The sequence below is a fragment of the Phymastichus coffea genome, unplaced genomic scaffold (assembly GCF_024137745.1).
Source record: "Phymastichus coffea isolate CEN01 unplaced genomic scaffold, Cenicafe_Pcof_1.1 PCOF00008, whole genome shotgun sequence".
In the NCBI taxonomy this organism is placed as follows: domain Eukaryota; kingdom Metazoa; phylum Arthropoda; class Insecta; order Hymenoptera; family Eulophidae; genus Phymastichus; species Phymastichus coffea.
In genome coordinates, this window is record NW_026706819.1 from 1258693 (window position 1) to 1280024 (window position 21332).

General features: G+C 38.3%; 1 protein-coding gene across 3 annotated transcripts in view; it reads right to left on the minus strand.

Moving 5' to 3' along the window:
- LOC131669972 (alkyldihydroxyacetonephosphate synthase) overlaps positions 1–21332 on the minus strand; it is a 547494-nt gene that overhangs the window by 306982 nt on the left and 219180 nt on the right. For 2 of the 3 annotated variants that reach the window (XM_058945234.1, XM_058945225.1), the window contains one exon: positions 19901–20288. The exons of the other annotated variant lie outside the window; for it this stretch is intronic. In XM_058945234.1, coding sequence (XP_058801217.1) covers positions 19901–19908 — 8 coding nt within the window. In that variant the 5' untranslated portion in view covers positions 19909–20288. The remainder of the gene's footprint in view (positions 1–19900; positions 20289–21332) is intronic. 3 annotated transcript variants of the gene reach the window in all.

A 21332-nucleotide genomic window follows, 5' to 3' on the forward strand; every position in this document is an offset into this window, starting at 1 on the left:
CGCTCTGACGGCCGAAATAGGCGTCGGGAGCGAGCCTTCCCCCGGACGAGATAGGACGGCGGACCCGGAGCCCGAGAATACGGAGGCAAGCGTGGCCGAGTCTTCGTTGCCTTTGGCTCGGCCCGAGCAGTCGCTTGCCGGTCCCACGGAGGGTGGCGAAGAAGAAGTGCTCCCGGATCCGTGCGACTTGGAGCGCACGACCGGAGAGGTGGCTCTCAGGACCCGAGAAACGCGGGGTACGCGGGTGCTGAGGCGGGCCGTGGCCATGGTCGCGGAGCTCTCGACCTATCGCGTCCTGAGCGTGGGTCCGGGGTTGCCTGAGAAACCGGATACCGATAGAGGAGAGGCGGCCGGCTTGGTCGTCGATAGTAACGCGGCGGAAATGGAACTAGAGGAGCTCCTGCTAAGGAGCTCTCCGGCGCAGCCACAGGAGCTGGGGGGCGAGACGCCTGTGCGTGAATTCGCACGTCCGTCGAGCCCCAGAGGCTCTGCGGACCTGCCTGGCCTATCATCGGCCACAGCGACGGACCGGCCCCAGGAGTTGGGTTTCACCAACGGACGGCTGCAGTTGGCGGGGGAGCTGGCTCCGGGAATTGGAGCAAACTCGGCAACGGCGAAGGCGGTGGTGCGACCGGTGAAGCATGTCCATGAGCCTATGGAGTGGGTACCGGTGCACCAGCAACGGCTGGACCCTAGATTCGGCTTCCGCCGGCAGGGGCCGCCGTCGAACATCCCGCCTTCCGGGTACCTGGAGGACGAGCGGAGGAGGACCGCGGAGGAGCAACGAGGCAGCAGCAAAAAGAAGAAGAAGAAGAGTAAGGGCCCGGATTTCTCGGCGAGCAACTGGGTCTCGCCTCTGACTGAGGCCGACGTGGAGGGATCGGAGCGGCCGTTAAGAAGTAGCCCGGAGGCTAGGATCGGCCACCACCGTACCGAGGACGCTAGACCGGGAGATGTGGGCGTAAATTCGCACCGTTTCCATGGCGAGGCGTCCGCGGAAGCGATGGCGTTGGGGAGGCGCCCGCGTTGGCTGGAGATAGGACGAGCCCGTGGACTGCACTGCCCCCGTCGCCCCAGAGAGGTGCGCGTTTCGACTCCACGTTCCGTTGAGACGGCGGTGGCGAATGGCCGTGGTGGCCGTGGTGGAGGGGTCTCCGCGGAGCCTACCCTGGAGCCTCGTGGATTAGCTGGTCAGATGTCGGTGGTCGAGCCACCGCGTCTGGTGTTCCGGGCTGGACGGTGGATCCGAGAGACGGACGGGGCCCAGCCGATGTTGGGGGTTTTTCCCCATCACCGCCGACTGATTTGGGAGACGCATGAGGAGAGGTCGCCTCCGCCGGGGACTCCGTGTTTGCCCGCTGCTGTCCGGCCCGAGCCTGGGCGAGGCGGGGAAGAGAGGCCGATCGCTTCGGGGGAGAGCTCGCGGCCCCAATTGCGGGACGCCTTTTCCGTCGGAACTCCAGCTGTAAGGACCGGGGAAGAGGACGTGGTGATGGGCCGATTGACGGCCACTTTTCTGGCCGGCCTGAGCTCGGTGCCGTTCGACCGAGAGCTGGACGTGCGGCCGTTCACCTGCTTCAACTGCAGGACTGAGGAGCATCGCCGCTCGAGGTGCCCGGAGCCGCTGAGCCCAAGAGATTGCTGTCGGAATTGTGGGCGCCTGGACGTGACGGTCGCTCATAACGTGCGATGCGCTGCCGCTTACGCCAAGTATTTGCGGACTCAGGCGGGGGCCGACGGTGTAGCGAGGGCGTCTGGGGAGCAGTAGCCCAGGGAGGCGGATGGACCTCGACCGCCGAGTGAGAAGAGTGGAGGGGCTCGTGGCGAGGAGGCCGAAGATGGGACTGGAACCGAGCCGCGTAGGAAGAGGCAGCGATGTGGTGGCCGTCTCCGACGAGAGAAAATAGAGAGGAAACGAGCTCTCGAAGCTGAGCAGGCCGGTCCGGACGCTGCAGTCTTAAGGCTGCGAGAGGATGCGCGGCAAGAACACCAGGCTGCGAGTTCTCTTCAGCGAGACGCCGAGATTGCCCTGCGGCGCACTCCGCAAGGATCCGGCGATGATGCGGAGAGGGCTGATCCTGCCCCTGGTCCCTCTGAGGAGCCTTTTCAACCCCGAGCGGAGGTGTTAGGATCGACGCTTGGGGAGCCATGGACGGACGAACAGGCCGAAGAGTTAGGTAGACTGGCTGGAGCGGTTAATCCTAGCCACCCCACCACGGCCGAGTACATCAGGATGGTGCGGCTGCCACGCTTTGCGTTGCAAGCCAGCACACCTGATGGCCGGAGTACCGACTAAGGCAAATGGAGTGAGTAGTGGTGAAAGTTAATTTTAATTAGAGTAAATGTTGAGTCTGATGGTTGACGTGTGCGAGTGTTACCCTTTCGTTATATTTCCGTTTTATGTCCCTCTGAATTCCCGGGACCGGTGGCGGCGGTGCTGGGGAGGTCGAGGTGGTCGTCCACCGATGATCGGGGATATCGTTGGACTTGGGAGGGGGTGTGACGGGTGAATCGATCGTTGAGTTTGATCGCCCTGTTCGCTTCTCTCTCTCTTCCGCGTGCCTTCCCCTGAGCCGCTGCCACATCGGTCTTGGTTGATTAAAACCGAGTATCGAGGCACGATGTGGCTTTGTTGCAGGTTTGATTCCTGATCGGCGGAGATGCCTGGCGTTGGAGGGATAGGGCAAGAGCGGAGAGCAGAGGAGGAGAGAGAGAAGTAGTGTCGCCGGCATGAGTCGCACATGTGTGCGTAGCCGGCGGCGCTCGGCCGTTGGGAAAGGCGCGAGATCGGACAGTAGTAGGGTTTTGACCGGCAACTAATTATTAGCTAGTTGAGCCTCGCGACAAAAACGAGTGTTTGTAGTTGATTGCCATCGAGCGACCAGCATCAAGGAGGAAGACCAGCTGCATCCATCTAAATCCACCTTTGAGGACGACATCGTTGGCCCAGTGGACGCGGACTTCCGCAGTAGCGCTCCCTCCCAAGGTCAGGTACCCTTTTTGTTTTTCGGTGCGCGCCTCGATTTCTCTCTCTCCAAGCATCGTATCGGCCGGACGCGGATGAGTGGCTGTATGCGTGAATTCGCATCACCTTCGTGGAATTCGCGGGATAGTTGTAAGGCGAAGGTCTGTTTCCTGTGCGTTAATTTGCACGGAATGGACTTAGCCCGGACTTGGCCGACGCACACGTCAACGCCATATGTATATTGTTATTTTAATAAAGAGTAAAATATCCGAACCGATAAGTTTATTTATGCAACCTGTCTCTCTCGTAACAAGTCAAACCGCGATTATCAATATTACTGGACGACATAGCTCTCGTTAATTTTCCGCGACGAAGCGAGTGCGCCTTCCGAGCCTTTCCCCTTAAATAATTTGTGACGCAACGTTGTTCGGGCTTAAATTATTAACGTACGTTTTACAAGCAAAAGCTCATCTTATCTTTTACAGAGCTTAGCGATGCACTAACCAATCTTCGCGTACCAAGCCACCGAACGCTTTGTAATTTACTTGTTAATAAAGGAAATACGAAATATAAGTGGAAAGCCTATGTAGCTTTTCAAAAATGTTTACAGTATACTGATAGTAAATGATATGTAATAGCGCACGATTTTTTTCATAGCGGCAATGTTTTGATTTCTTATAGCTTTCAGTCCGAAAGGAAAACTTGTTCTTTCGAATTGTGTTGTCAATTACGCGTTAAATAAATTAAATGATTACGTAGGTATTAATTACCGTAAAACTTTCTGGAAAATGATAGAAGAAATAAGCAGTTACTCCAAATCTGCTTTTACTAAACAACGTACGACGTTGATGACTCAAAATTTTCTGGAGGTGATAACTGTTACAATTTTGACTGTGAAAAAGAAGCTTATAGAATGGAAATGAAAAATACGAAATGGAAAAGAAATTGTTCAATCATCATATTAGTTCAACAAGGAAGTTGTACATAGGTCTAATCAATAATTAAAATTTTTAGAACTAAGTGATGGTCCTGGAACTCACTTTCAGGGATGGTCTTAACTACACACGTCACATTATTTTCAATCATCATTTTGTTATCGGATCGCTGTCTTCCAAATGGTTTTTTCGAATTTAGGAAACAGCCAAAAGTCACAGGGGGCTATGTCGGGACAATACGAATGTTGTCGAAGCAATGCCATACTGTGTTTATTCCGAAACTGTTGCACAAGATTCAGTGAATGCGATGGCGCATTATCGCGATAGAGAAGCTAGTCACCACTTGATCTTAAGTACGCGAATTCTCTTTTCACTGCTTCGTATAAATATTTCAAAACTTGAACGTAACATTCTTTATTGATTGTTTGATCTGTCGGTGCATATTCGTGATGCACAATATCATCACAAACGAAAAGATAATTAACATTGACTTAACATTGCACTGACGTATTTTTTATTTTGATCTTGGCGATTCAGAGTACTTCCACTATTATTTGGTTTCAGGATCATAACCATAAACCCATAATTTATCACCAGTAATTAGGTTTTCAAGAACAGTATCACAGTTATTGACTATTACTAAGTTATCCTAAGCGATTCCGAAGCGAAGTTTTTTTTGAGCAATTATGAAATGAACTTCGCACATACGTGTGTCATTTGTAAATTTGAGGTTAAAATTTCTTAAATTACAGTTTTTAGTATACTAAGATTTTCTTTTAGTTCTTGCATAGCCATACGACGATCTTATTCGATCGCAAGTCGGACTCACTCAATATTATCCAATGTTTTTGTCATCGAAGGTCGGCCAGATTGAGAATACTATCAACAGATGTACGACCTTATTTGAAACGATTATACCATTCTTTTATTCGTGTTTTACTCACGCACTCATTTCCGAAAGTCTTCTGCATTATCCGAATAGTTTTAGACCTCGTTTTTCCAAAATGAAAACTAAATTTGATGCAGATGAGTTGATTTTATTTTTTAATCATTTTTATCAATCATAAAATCCGTCGAATTCAAAAATAGCTTTTTTGACAAAGATACGCTACGCATGAACTAAACGTCAGGCAGGTGTATAGTTCATACGTCATGTCAGCAAGCAACCGATAGGTTTACTGAGGCTTCACTAATCATACCCCGCAGGAGTAGGCCTGATACTTTTTGGACAGACCTCGTATATCACTTTGCAGGTACGTGTATTTATCATGCTTTTTATTAATTATATTCTTAGACGTTTCCTATGCCAATGCCTTTTCTCAAGCTTTCAAAAAAAGTCACGGGAATAATGTTCAATACATGAACAAAAAAAGATGTGAAACCAGCCATCTTGCGGCGCTAACAGTCCCCCTAATGCGAGAACGTTAGCTGGTGCCCAACAACAAAGAAAAGCCGTACAGTACAATAGGCTGGTTGCGCCGCTGGTGACAGCGGCGAGTAAAGAGAGAAATTAACGAATTATTTTCCCCGATCCCTCCCTCGTCTCAAAGTGATAAAATACAAGTCTGATAACACGAGGGTCTCCGGTTCTAGTCTCGATAAGGTCAGTTATTTTCTTTTATTTTTTATTAATTTTCCATATACATTTCCTTTTACATAGAAGTTGCTTGGGTTATTTTATATATATGGATGTATATTTATTTAATCAATTTTTAAGAAAAATTCGAAGGAAATTTCTACAATTTTTATCTAAGATTTAAACAAAATTTGTATATTTATTTTCAGTGGGGTAAAAAAGTATTCCAAAGTTTTTCACTTTAATCCATCTGTAATTTTCAAAATGTGAGCGAGTTACAATAATATGAAACGCTTTTTAAATTGCCCGGAGCCCTCTTTAACAACTATTCAGTAAAAAACGTTCTTATTCAATTATTAGTTGATAAATTTGTTGAATTTAGCTTATATGCGAAAACGTATTTTTCTTTTTCTGATATGATAAATCTATAATCCATACACATATACATACATACATATACACACACATATGTACACATGGACGTGTGCGTTTATTAAGACTTGCACGTGTAATAAGCAACTAACCCGCATCGATTTTTCTTAACCATTTTTCGGTTTCTCTCGCCGTTTACTTTTTTTTCTTGTTCGAAGAAAACTTTTTTTATGGTGCAATCCTGTTCATGCATGATGTTGCCGAGTTCGTAAAGTGACTGGTTGAATGATTGTGCGTCCATCGAGAGCTAGATATCCGGTACTCTCAGGAGTAAGAAACACGTTGTTTAAACCGTCGCTCTCCGGATGCTATGAATAGGAGGAAACCGGTGAGTCATTTAATACCACCTACAACTTTTGCACGCCTACCAAGCTGAAGCAGCATCACTATCTACAGAAACGATGTTGGACGCCAGGTAGGAGATGTTTTTATTTTTTCTCGAGCATTTGGTTTCATGGTGCGATACAACCGTCGTTAGCTCGCAAACACACTGTTTCTCTCTCTCTCTCTCGCCATAATCAACAAGTGCAACTACCTGGTAATATTTATGTTTTTGCGTAATCTTTAATCTATCGAATATTATTTTATTTTATGTTGTTATCGAAAGACAAAATGAAGATCGCAGTTTTTATTCTAATTCGTGTTACACTTTATGTTCGTCTATTTAACATCTTACTAATGAAAGCTCGCAGTAGAGGACCAAAAATTGATTTGGTCTTTTTTCTTGATTTTTTTTTATTTTCTCTTAATTTGCTTCATGCTTTTGCGCTCATTTTCAGCCGCGTGAAACATATGCGCTCTAGCATCAGGCATATCAGGAGCTGATCGAGGCGGTGGTTACCTTTTTTTTCTTAGTTTCTGTTCGCAAGAGTCGGAGGCGATGGAGCAACTCGAACAACTGACTAGAATTAGGCGACGAAGCAACTTCTATAATGGGTAGTTTCATGTTGTTAGTTATCATTTTCCCAAGGATCTTGACATTGGTGAAGAGCAAAATATCACGTAGGAGGCAAACCCTAGTGATGTTACGGAGTCAACTGCATTTAGTAATGACGTCAACGATGTTGTCAATCATTTATTTCCCTGTTAGTATATGTGCGGAATGCCAAAACAACACAAAATCATACTCGGCCAGCGTTGCGAATAATTAGACAAAAACCTCTTCTACGTTCCCAGATGATGTTACTACAATAAGCACAACAAATGTTATACAATGCCACAGGTGATTATAAAAAGCCAGCATAGTTTCATTTTTATGTTATTTATTTTATTTATAAGTTTCAAATTTTATTTGAATCAGTAAGATATCCAATGTGATTTGTTAAATAACACAGGCCGATAAAATTTCAAGAAGGGAAACACCCAGAAACGCGACAACATATTTCCAAAGTATTTTGATGCGCTGAATCCGAATATGGCCTTAGAATTGTTCCAAAACCTAAGGTTCACGATATACACGCTGTCTCATTTTAATCTATACAGTCAAATATCGCCGAATGCAAGCCAGATACAATAATTTTTTGAGGTTTTTCCAAAGTTAAGATAATTTTTTTTAATAGGAATCATTATTTCTGATGTTGGAATCGGATAGGAATGGAAAATTTTACGTCCAAAACCGTTATTCAAACATTTTTTTGTGACCTCTAAAAGGTTCAATCAAGGTCGTATGTTTAAAAAATGGTCTGAACGTGAAATGTCATAGTTGTCCCAAGCAGAACAATCTTGATAAATCCAACCATTTAAAGGATGTCTTTTTCATAGATACAACTCAGTATGTCATCTAGCTGCTGCACGATAATTACCATTACATTGCCCTAAAACCATTATCATTTCAACTATTGGATTAGATGAATAATTCACAGACACAATAAAAAAGAAGTCTGTACCTAAGAGCAGACCCGTCAACTCATGAATATTGATGTACTAAAACATAATTCGGGGCCATCACCCTCCATTTTTTTATTAAAACTCAAAAAATCACCCTTGCACATCCGCAAATTTATAATTTTATGAGATTAAACGTTACATTAAAAAAATAAAGTAAAAGATTTTTATTTTTATCACAAATATTCTCAAATGAGTAAGCTTCCACGCCCCAAACTAGTACCCACTAATCCCCAAATTCATTAGTCATGTATTTTTAGCTTATAGACAACAAAATTTTGGCAATTTTTAGCAATGCACATCCAAAGCCCACCATTTCCAAGTATTTTGCTATTTAATTTTATAAGTATATTTGATTTTATATATATTTTTATATATATTTGATTTTATAAGTTTCAAATGACAAACTCGTCAGATTTCTAGCGTACCACAAAACATATGTACAAAAATTTTTTAAATCAATTTTATTTTCTTTATTTGTTCTTAATTATTATGTACTTACTAAAACATATAAGTGATTTTTGTTGCTTACTAAATATTGTAAAATCAACATAATTATACCAATGTAGCTCATTTGGATTTATTTTTTCCAAATATAAAGTATTTTGAAGTATTTACAATTTTACCGGAATAACAATGTTAAAAAACTTTGGATTAAAATCTAATAAGTGTTAAGAAGATTAACAAAATAAAAGTTTTAAATATAAATGTTAACTATTACATTGTTGAAAATAAACAAAAATTGAATTTTTAAAAATTTATATTGAATTTTTAACTTAAGTTAAATTTCCAAGAAACTAAGGGCTACTTGTTCTCAATATGTAAAAAATTACATCTCTATCAATTGTCTCGTTTATATATAAAATTATATTATAGCTGATTATCCAGCGGATCAAATATATGACATGACAATGGGTTTAGGGCAATGTAATGGTAATTATCGTGTAGCAGTTAGACGATATTCTGAGTTGTATTCACAAAGGAGACATCCTTCTGATATGACAATTAGAACTATAACTCAAAGAGCTTGCGCTGGCAATCTTATTTTTCAGTGCAGGCACCATGAATAGGATAAAAACGACGCTAATATCGTGACTATTTTAGCAATTGTTCACCCTGGTTCGCATATTAACACAAGCCAAATTGAAAGCAATATGGGTATTACACGTGCGACGGTTTCAAGGATTCTGAGAATTCTTAATAATCATGCCTATCTTATAACTTTAGTTCACGAATCAAGGGCGAACCATATTCAATTACGTATTGAATTTTATCACTGGGCTTTAAAAATGATAGAGAATGATCTAGAATTTTTAAAATACGTCTGTTTTTCGGATGAGGCCAAATTTTTTATAGCGATGGGCGAATAATCAGGCAAAATTGCCATTATTGATCAGATCTGAACTCTCACTGGCAAAGAACGATGGATGATTATAATCGGTGGAGCATCATACTATAATGTAGAATAGTTAATGGTTATTTGATACATCCATATTTCTTTAAGCAAAATGTTGATAGAAACAGGTATTTAGAGTTACTAACAGATCACTTGCCAGTATCTTTGGAAAATGTCGATATAGCTATAAGACAAAGAATGTGGCTTCAATAAGATGGTGTAGCATTATATTTTGTATGATTGGACAAGAACGTCCAGTTAACTGACCTGCTAATTCGCCAGAATGTTTCTTGTAGGGGTACCTAAAAAATGTAGTTTTTGCTCGATGATCTACAACAAGGAAAGATTTTATGCATAGAATTCGTAGAGCTTACGCATCTATTGCTAGATCAACATTGCTCAGGACTGTGGATAATTTCCAGAGGCGATTACACCTGTGCCTGGAAGCCAACGTGGTAACTTTGAGCATTTACTCCGCAGAAAAATAACGTCAACCGCAGTAATTGTAAGGGAACTCACAAAAAAAAATTCGTTAAAAAAACACCTCAAAGGAAACACACCTTATTACATCTGCGTCGTTCTTTCTGTGACGCTAAAAAAACGGACCCAGTATTATCAGAAAGAGTTTAAAGCCAATAAAAAAATGTTGCTGGAACTTCTGTAGATAAATGACCGCGAAAACTCCCAAGACAGTATTTTATTTAGTGATTTTCATGGAAATTGAAAAATTGATCTTACTTAAAGCGATTCAGCTTTCATGCGGTACCATTGCGTCGCACCCCACAGAAACCATTTTTTAAGCATTCAATCTTGATTGAACCTTGTGAAGTCGCATAAAAAAATATTTTAAGAACGGTTTTGGACATAAATTTCCCGCTCTATGCAATTCCAACATTAGAAATAGGGATTCCTGTTTTGAAAAATGATCTTAATCTTAAAATGACTTTAAAAAATTATCTCAAGATCAAATTGAAGGTGACCAAAAGTTGACCCGCATCGGCATGAACAATACTCAATTAAACCATTTTTTTACATCTGACTTGCATTCGGAAATATTTGGTTGTACAGATTAAAATGAGACACCATGTGTTCTAATTTAAAAGAACCAAAACACGATATTAAACTATATTTTAGGTTACGTACCATCTTGAATATATTTTTTTTTCTAACGGGTCAAACCATCTTAAAGAAGCACTCTTGTCCAAGAAAACGCATGTTTTCGATTATGAATATCTCTTTTATTTTATGAAGTAATCATTCATTGAAATTAGGCATTTTCTTAACTTCCAAATAGCGTTCAAGGGAGCCCCAAGTTCAATTCCAGCCTGGTGATAATATATCGATATGGGAGTGATTGATATGGTTTTATATGTAAAATTTTTGTTTAAAATTTTTAATTTCTGACCTATACCAACTACAGCTTAATCTATATGTATTGTTGTTCAAAATAATTCAAAGAACATGTAAAAAAATTTTCAACCCAAAATATTAAAAACTGCGGGATAAGTTATATTTTTACTGTTGTCTTAATTATCACAATATCGTATCCTACTTAGTATTCACCGACAGTTCTCACAAATAGAGTTAGAGATCCACGATTTTCCTTGATATTTTAAAGAAATCTTATTGGATTTTTTATTTTTTTTTAGTGGTATCATTCATTTCTTTACGATATTTGATAATTTTAAATCGAATGCAAGATTAACAGAAGCACATTACTTTATCTTTGCAAGGAATTCTCGCCATTTTTTATACTTAACCATTAACTCGCTGCTTAAGCACGATCTCTAACATGGATAGTAATATCTACAGTTCGTACCTAGTCGTATAACTAGGAATACAGAAGCATTATCTTCAGAACAATTTTGATTAATACACAACTGGATATTCAATATACTTCGTATTTTATTCAACCACTGTACACTGTTTTGATGAAAAAGTATAATATTCATTCGAAAAAATAATACATGATTTCAGCTTTTTCGGAATGCTGGTCATGAAAATGAAATCAGATTTTGAAAATTCAAAATAGCAGATCCAATATGCCGGACCAAAAAATTCATAACTAACTGAATTTGACCTAAAAAATGTATACATGAGTTTTAGGAGTTGCGGATCACGTATTCAACGTCAGATGTCGAAAATAACGAAATTATGGTATAAGGGTCGAGGATTATAAATTTGAAGGGTTGAAGGGTTAGAAGTTATATGGTTATAGGTTACAGAGTTCGGGTGTTAAGAGATTTAGAGTATAAGGATCGTACGTTATAGCATAGAAGCAGGGCTTGAGGGACATGAAAATGAGGGTATGTGGGTTATATGATTGCAGGTTATAGGGCTCGGGAGTTCAAGAGTTGAGGGTTTTAAGGTCCAGGATAGCAGCAACACAAATTACGGAGCTCAATGGTTATGAAAATTAGGGTATAAAGGTCTCAAGGTATAACTTCGCATTGCTATATATATACGTATTTGGAAAATAGACAGTGTCATAATGCTATCTGGAAATGAACAAAATGCTTAATTTCAAACAATGATAACTTCGTGAAGAAGAAAAATATTCTTAATTAAAAAAATGGATTATGTAGGGTAAGAGTGCTTGTTTAAGATAGTTTGACTGGTTTAGAAAAAAAAATTGTATTCAAGGTGTCATGTAACCTGGATTCATCGCGTCAATATATTCTAGGTTCTTTTGGCTGTCAGCTTGTATAATTGTTAAGCAAATAAATCAGATAATACATTTAATTACGATAATCTCGAAATATCGAACTGACCTTTCTTCTTCTTCCCTCCAATTCCTATTAAAATAACCAGAAATCCCCTCTTTTTCTTATTCTCTAGCTGACATACGAGGTGTGATCAAAAAGTAAGGTGAATTTTGAAATTTAGCGGGCTACGTCCGTTCAATATTCGACTTTTTTATTTGGTTATGTCGGTACACTCGTCTAGAACATACGTTCCAAATTTCAGCTTTGTAGTATGTTTGGTTTGTTTGTGAGAGGCATCAAGGTTAGAAGTGTTTTGCGTGCTCCACGATTTGCTGCTGTCTAAAAACATGGATCAAAGAGTTTGCATTAAATTTTGTGTGAAAAATGGAATCAAATGTTCCAAAACACTTGAAATGCTAAAAGTAGCATACGGTGAGTCTACTTTAAGCCAAAAAAATGTTTACAAGTGGTATAAACTCTTCCAAGAAGGCCGAGAAGACACCGACGACGAACCTCGTTCTGGACGCCCCAGCACATCAACAACTGATGAGAATGTTGAAGAAGTGAAGAAAATAGCGTTGGGAAATCGTCGAATTACCATTAGAGAAATTGCTGATGATATTGGCATCTCATTTGGTTCGTGCCAATCAATTTTGACGAGTGTTTTAGACATGAGACGTGTGTCAGCGAAGTTTGTTCCGAAATTGCTCAATTTCGACCAAAAGAAACGTCGCATGAGCATCGCCCAAGAGCTACTGAATGACGTCAACGATGATCCAGATTTACTCAACAGGGTTATAACAGGTGACAAAACATGGGTATACGGTTATGACGTCGAGACTAAGACTCAATCGTCCCAGTGGAGGCATTCTGGATCACCAAGACCAAAAAAAGTTTTCTTTAACTGCAGGGGCGTGGTGCATCATGAGTTCTTGCCACAGGGTAGAACAGTAAATAAGGAATATTACCTGCAAGTTATGCGCAATTTGCACGAAGCAATCCGCCAGAAACGTCCCAATTTGTGGAAAAATAAAAATTGGCTTTTGCACCATGATAACGCCCTTGCTCACACATCGTTGCTTGTGCGCGAATTTTTGGCTAAAACCAACACAGTAACGATGCAACAGGCACCGTATTCCCCAGTCTGGCCCCTGTGACTTCTTCTTGTTCCCAAAACTGAAGAGGCCCATGAAAGGACGGCGTTTTGCCACGATTGAGGAGATAAAGACGGCATCGAAGGATGAACTAAACAATATCACAAAAAATGATTTTTTGAAATGCTTTGAGGATTGGAAAAAGCGTTGGCACAAGTGCATTATATCCGAGGGGGATTACTTTGAAGGAGATAAAATAAAAATTGATGAATAAATAAATATTTTTTGAGAAAAATAAAAATTCACCTTACTTTTTGATCACACCTCGTATAACAGTGAAGTGGCATTGTTTCATTATTTTTATAACTTGGAAATATTGAATATCTGGCGCATAAGATCTTTAATTTGCTATAACAATATAATACATAAGTTACGTTTTGATCACAGTACTGAAAATATCGAACTTGAGTAAGAACTTGAGTAAGAATTAAAGTAAGAACTTACAAAAGATATTACATAATAATTGATGTAAATTTTTAAGTAAGTCCTAGCTAACGTATTTCGAATAAAATCTTAATCAGGTTCAGACATTCTTATGATGTGATGATTATATAATGTAATATATATATATATTATAATATATATAATATATATATATAATATATATTATATATATATATTATATATATATTATAATATATATATTATATATATATTATAATATATATATAATTATATATGTAATGGCTCGGTCGGTAGGGCGACGGACTCGCACCCGGTAGGCCCGGGTTCGATTCCCAGTTCCTGCTGATACAAGCACCTCTGAAAAAAGTTTCATGTGCTTTGTTCTCAAACACATTGCAAGCCTCCGTCGCTAATTAGCACTGATGGAGCATAAATAAAGCGACGTTAAAAAAAAAAAAAAAAAAAAAAAAAAAATATGATGTGATGATTGATTAATTGACTATGGGTAAACTCTTATGCAAGTTTTTGCCTGAAAACCCATATGATATAAAATTAAAAATAGTACTATTCGATTCAAAAAACTTTAATAAATAAATCTCTTTCTCATGGTTTATTACAAATAAATCTTTAAGGTAACAGAAAAAATTCCTTTTTAGTTAATAAACCAATCATTTTATTATAAAACATTTTATCGTGTAAGGAAATATAGAACGCATCAATCATATAAGAATAAATTTATAAATACTTTGTAACGGTAATCATAGTCCGAAGATTAATACTTAACAGCCACTACTCCTTGCTTTCTCATTCGTGCTAGCGCCCGAGAGTTTTGTCGATATTCGTAAATTAATGTGCGCACGCCAGAGTGGGAAAATGATGAAAATAAAGAGAGTGGATTGTTACCTAAATAAGCACGGGCATTGATGTAAATAAAGTAGTAGTATATATTTTCAGATTGAAGAAATGTATAAAAGTGCCACGCAATATAGTCATTGGCAATAAAGTTATCTGAAAGTAAGAGCAGCTAAACGATAAATAGAAAGAGCAAGAGAGAGGCAAAAACCAACACTTACAAACATGTCGACTCGGCAGCACGCAAACGGACAATTGATGCGGTCCCGCAAGCAGAGTCCGTAACAAAGGAAAGGCTACGATGTAATCGTAGCGACATTAAGATTGTGGCATGTACTCTACTAAATTACATAGGTTACCGAAAATGCCCTAGTCTCCTCACACACACATTTATATCCCGTACAGAAAACCATTCTTGGCCACGGGCAGTGTTCTCTAAGGTTTCTGTCCATTCTCTCTCTCTCTCACTCTCTCCAGAAGTCAGTTTAATTGCTACAATGCTACAGAGATATACTTTTTTATACAATTTTGTCTAGCAGAGAAAATTTACTTGTCACAACTGAACTAATGCATATCCACCAATTGATAGACTGAAAACAATTACCTTTATCAGTCCTACTTATTTATTATAAAAACAATGTTTATTATAAAAAATGATCGAATATGTAATATGTATCTCAATGTACGAGGTGTGTTCAAAAAGTAAGGTGAATTTTTATTTTTATGAAAAAATATTTATTTATTCATCAATATTTATGTTGTCCCCTTCAAAGTAATCCCCCTCCGATATAATACACTTGTACCAACGTTTTTTCCAATCCTCAAAGCATTTCTGGTAAGCACTTTCTGGTATAGTCTTGAGTTTTTCCAGTGATTTTTTCTTTATCTCCTCAATTGTTCCAAACCTCCATCCATTCATGGATTTCTTGAGTTTCGGGAACAGCAAAAAGTCGCAAGGGGCCATATCCGATAAATATAGTGCTTGAGGCATGATTGTGGTTTTGTTTTTGGCCAAAAAGTTCGACACAAGCAACGATGAACAGGTGCATTATCGTGATTCAAAATCCATGAATTGCTTTTCCACAATTCTGGACGTTTTTTTCTTATTGCTTCTCGCAAACGGTATATAACTTCAAGGTAATACTCTTTATTAACCGTATCGCCTTGTGATAAAACTCTTGATTTACTACGCTACGATAATCAAAGAAAACAATGAGCACGACCTTGACATTTGATTGAATTTGACGTGCTTTTTTCGGTCTTGGCTCTTTTGAAGTCTTTCATTGGGACGATTGGGCTTTGGTTTCGACGTTGTAAACCATAAACCCATGATTCGTCATCAGTTATGACTCTTTTGAGCATATCAGGATCATCATTGACGTCGTTTAACAGCTCTTGAACGATGCTCCTTTGACGGTCCTTTTGTTCAAAATTAAGTAGTTTTGGAACAAATTTTACTGCTACACGTTTCATGCCCAAAACTTCAGGAAAAATTGCATGGCACGAGCCAACAGAGATACCGATGTCTTCAATCACTTCTCAAATAGTGATTCGACGATTTTTTAACACCATTTGTTTCACTTCTTCAAAACTTTCATCAGTTATTGAAGTGCTGGGGCGTCCAGAGCAAGGTTTGTCATCGGTATCTTCTAGGACAACTTGAAAGAGCTTATACCACTTATTTTGGAGCACTTAATTCCATTTTTTACACAAAATTTTATGCAAACTCTTTGATCCATTGTTTTCGACAGCAGAAAATCGCCAAGCATAAAAAACACGTCTAACGTTTCTATCTCGCAAAAAAAACTAAACATACTGTAACGTTTGATTCTATCTCGCATTAGTCAAGTAAATAATTTGGACTCTTTCTGTTATATTTGTAATCGCGTTTTCGAGAGTAGCAAGAAGTTGACACGCATACGAGGTCTGTCCCGAAAGTATCGGGCCTACCTTTATATCTTCGCGCCATAGTGTTCAAACCACCTCTACAGGACGGAAACGTCAACAGTAAAGCCTCACGAATCTATTGGTTACTTACTGACAACTGCCGGACGTATAGTTCATGCGCAGCGTGTCTTTGTTTACAGTGCCTTTTTCGCGTCCGTCGGATTTTGATATTGTCAAAAATGACTGAAAAACAAGATCAACGAATTTGCATTAAATTTTGTTTTTAACTCGGAAAAACGCGTTCGGAAACTATTGAAATGATGCTAAAGGCCTTCGGAAGCGAGTGTATGAGCAAAACACGGATAAAAGAGTGGTATAAACGGTTCAAGAATGGTCGTACTTCTGTCGCTAGTGATTCTCGTTCCGGTCGACCTTCGACGATAAAAACCGTAGATAATATTGAGCGGATACGACTTGCAATTGAACAAGATCATCGTATGACTGTGCGAGAACTAGAAGATGACCTTGGGATACCAAAAACTATTATTTCAGAAATTTTAACCGAAAACTTAGGAATGAAATGCGTGTGTGCGAAATTCATCCCAAAATTACTCACAGCTGAGCAGAAGAACATTCGCTTAGAAATCGCTCTGGACAATCTGGAAATGGTCAATAATGATGATAATGTCCTTAGAAAAGTTATTACAGGTGATGAATCATGGGTTTATGGATATGGTCCTGAAACAAAACAACAATCTTCACAGTGGAAGCATTCTGAATCGCCAAAACCAAAAAAGCACGTCAAAGTCGGAGTAATGTTAAGTCAATGTTGATTGTTTTTTTCGATTGTGAAGGTGTTGTACATCATGAATATGTACCAAGAAGTCAGACAATCAATAAAGAATACTACGTTCAAATTTTGAAACATTTGCGTGATGCAGTAAGAAGAAAACGGCCGCACTTTTGGGAAAGGGGTGACTGGCTTCTCCATCACGATAATGCGCCAGCGCAATCATCCAATCTTGTGCAGCAGTTTTTGAGCAAACACAATATCGCATTGCTTGGACAACCTCCATACAGTCCCGACATAGCCCCTTGTGACTTTTGGCTGTTTCCAAAACTTAAAAAACCACTCAAAGGACACCGATTCGATGACAAAACAACAGTTGAAAACAATGCGACGAGTGTACTTAAGGCTATCCCTAAAAGTGAGTTCCAGGACTGTTTTGAAAAGTGGAAACATCGATGGAACCGTGTTATTCAATCAAGTGGGGATTACTTTGAAGGATGCCACCCACCAGATGATAAAGAATAACGCTAGCACAAAAATATAAAGGTAGGCCCCATACTTTCCGGACAGACCTCGTATATTCTATATAAATTGAAATTTCAATATTCACCGAATAGCAAACACAATATTCGTTGTTTCGATAAGCCGTTTTAAAATATAATTGAGTATTGTTGCATCTATCGGGAAAAGCCCGACAGCGCCGCAACGAATATTCAATACTATTTCTAGGCAATTAATAATTTTATAGAGAGGAGATATTCTAAGGCTACTTTTCATCCAGCACAAAAAATATGTCTAATGTTTCTGTCTAGCAAAAAAAAAATAAACATACAAACTATCTGAAACTGAGCATAGTGAGGGACATACGAGGTGTGATCAAAAAGTAAGGTGAATTTTCATTTTTCTCAAAAAATATTTATTTGTTCATCAATTTTTATTTTATCTCCTTCAAAGTAATCCCTCTCGGATATAATGCACTTGTGCCAACGCTTTTTCCAATCCTCAAAGCATCTCAAAAAATCATTTTTTGTGATCTTGTTTAGTTCATCCTTCGATGCCGTCTTTATCTCCTCAATCGTGGCAAAACGCCGTCCTTTCATGGGCCTCTTCAGTTTTCGGAACAAGAAGAAGTCACAGGGGGCCAGATCTGGGGAATACGGTGCCTGTGGCATCGTTCCTGTGTTGGTTTTAGCCAAAAATTCGCGCACAAGCAACGATGTGTGAGCAGGGGCGTTATTATGGTGCAAAAGCCAATTTTTATTTTTCCACAAATTCGGACGTTTCTGGCGGATTGCTTCGCGCAAATTGCGCATAACTTGCAGGTAATATTCCTTATTTACTGTTCTATCCTGTGGCAAGAACTCATGATGCACCACGCCCCTGCAGTTAAAGAAAACTGTAAGCAAAACCTTTTCATTTGATCGAACTTGGCGTGCTTTTTTTGGTCTTGTTGATCCAGAATGCCTCCACTGGGACGATTGAGTCTTAGTCTCGACGTCATAACCGTATACCCATGTTTCGTTACCTATTATAACCCTGTTGAGTAAATCTGGATCATCGTTGACGTCATTCAGTAGCTCTTAGGTGATGCCCATGCGACGTTTCTTTTGGTCGAAATTGAGCAATTTCGGAACAAACTTCGCTGACACACGTCTCATGTCTAAAACACTCGTCAAAATTGATTGGCACGAACCAAATGAGATGAACATTTGATTCCATTTTTCACACAAAATTTAATGCAAACTCTTTGATCCATGTTTTTAGACAGCAGCAAATCGTGGAGCACGCAAAACACTTCTAACCTTGATGCCTCTCACAAACAAACCAAACATACTACAAAGCTGAAATTTGGAACGTATGTTCTAGACGAGTGTACCGACATAACCAAATAAAAAAGTCGAAGATCGAACTGACGTAGCCCGCTAAAATTCAAAATTCACCTTACTTTTTGATCACACCTCGTATATACCAACATAATAAAAAAAAAATATCGATGATCGAATTGACACAGCCCGTCCAATTTAAAAATTCACCTTACTGAACACACCTCGTATAACGAATTAATATTAATAAAAATAAATTAGTAGTAATAAATATTTGGGGTAACGTTTACAAAAATATTTGTTAAACAAATAATAAAATCAAATATGTTTTAAAAATATTGAAGATGTAGAGTAACACAGTTATCCACATTTTTATTTATTGTTTCATATTGTTTACAAATTTATTTCATAATATTTAACGTAAGATTAATACATATTAAATTGATATAATAATACAATTTGATTGCTCACCTTTGTGAATATATTACTTTCGAAGACTCAAAATATTTTTTAAGACTAAAGAATTTTAATTTCTTTCAATGACAAGTTTTTACAGTTATACATATTTATGATTAATAAAAAATTAATTAGGCGTTGAAGAAATATAATTATGGCTAATTATTTCTATATAAATTGAAATACCTTCAATGTTCTCTGTTTTAATGTTATCTAATGAAAGTTTGATATTAAGAATTTTACGTAACATATTAAAATATTAGTTTATCCCATGATTGGCGACATTTATTTCGTGAAAGTGTCAATTTTGTTTTATCAATCAAATAAACGCATATATTTTAATAAATCTTCCACTGCATACGAATTATCTCATTGCAGATTTATTTTGAGACAGACAGCTAGTTTTTACTACGCACTTAAAGATTATACTTGTAACAGGTATTAGAAACTGTTTAATAATGTCTGTATCAATTATGAGACTTTTACTAAAGTACGGTATTTTGTTCAATTTTATGCTTTTCTGTGCCTAGGACTTCAACGTATGATCCAAATATTGATGCACTACATCAGATATATAGGCATATAAAGTTTAAATATTTTACTTTGATTAATATTATTAAATTAATAGAACATTTTTTACCTGTTCATGATTTTCAATTTTTTCTACGTATTCAGTACAACTCAGATACGTTACATCAAATTTAACATCTGCCATATGATTAACAATTTGATCGAACTCGTATCTTAATTGCAGAAAAATTGGATCTTCAAACATGCTATAAACAATGATTATAAATTATGACATATTTAAAGTAGTTATGTGATTGACTCTTGTAATATCGAAGAATCATTAGTAATAATTCAGCCAGGACTGGCGTCTGGATAATGTCAAAAAAAATTTCAGGCATCAGTACTTCACTAAATGATTTAGTACTTTCAATCTTCGGAACATCTTTTTGACAGCTTTCGTTATTTAAAATATTGTCATTACTCTTTTCCGGTATCTATACTTTAGGAATTGAATAAACCTGGAAAGGCAAAAAATTATTGTACTTGATATAAATATAATTATCAAAGTTATAATTAATAATTAATCAAATCAAATATAATTTAACTTTATCAACGTATAACAGGTTTAAATTAATTAAGATATCCCCTTGCAAAAAAAAGACTTGGTTAGGAGACAGTTACATGATCTACTGTACAATACGTTGATTTGTATACGTTTAAGGCAGATTTGTACGGAGCCTAGGCGATTGAAAGTTAAAAAACCTGTCTCAATGTACATACAAAGACAAATCTGCAAACAACTATTGAATGTTGTAAAAGTTTCACCTAAGTGACTACAACTTACACATCTTCTTTAATAGTTCATACCCGATATTAATTGATATGGTGTTAAGTGAGAATTTGAGTTTTCGCGCTTCAACATATTTACTTTTGTATAATGAATAATAACATTAAAAAAAAAAGAATATTTTCATCGAGTTTATCTTATGATATTTGATACGGTCTATAGTTAATAAACCAAGTTTAGCTAATAGGTCCCCACGTTAATATAAACGTGAGAAACTCTTAACAATGGTAGGACGTATGTCCCAGACAATATTAACACTCGCAGGAAAAGAAGCCTAGGTAGTACCGTAACATTGATTTAGGGTCATTCTCTACCTTATTTATTCGATTTGACGAGAGCAATCTCGGGTTTAGGCAAACAAAATATACTCTCGTAACGTCTTACAAGAATCCACACAAGATCCGGCCTAACGTCAGGCGAGGCACCTGAACATATGCCGAGAATTCTTATGCAGATTCTCTCGACTATCAAATTATTAAATATATTTCGTAAGAAAACACTGAAAGGATCTATCTCGTAGAGAAGTATATTTCCCCACGAGTTGTCCTTGTGATGCTTTTAGGAAAGGATGGTCGTTAGGCGAAGTAGTGACAATTAATGATATGATTGTTTGATTATTTTTTTACAACGGGTTGGCTCTAAAATTGGATTAAAAAAATTTTTTGCTGAACAAAATGGAGAGTGCTAATAATAACATAGTGACAATTAAATTTTA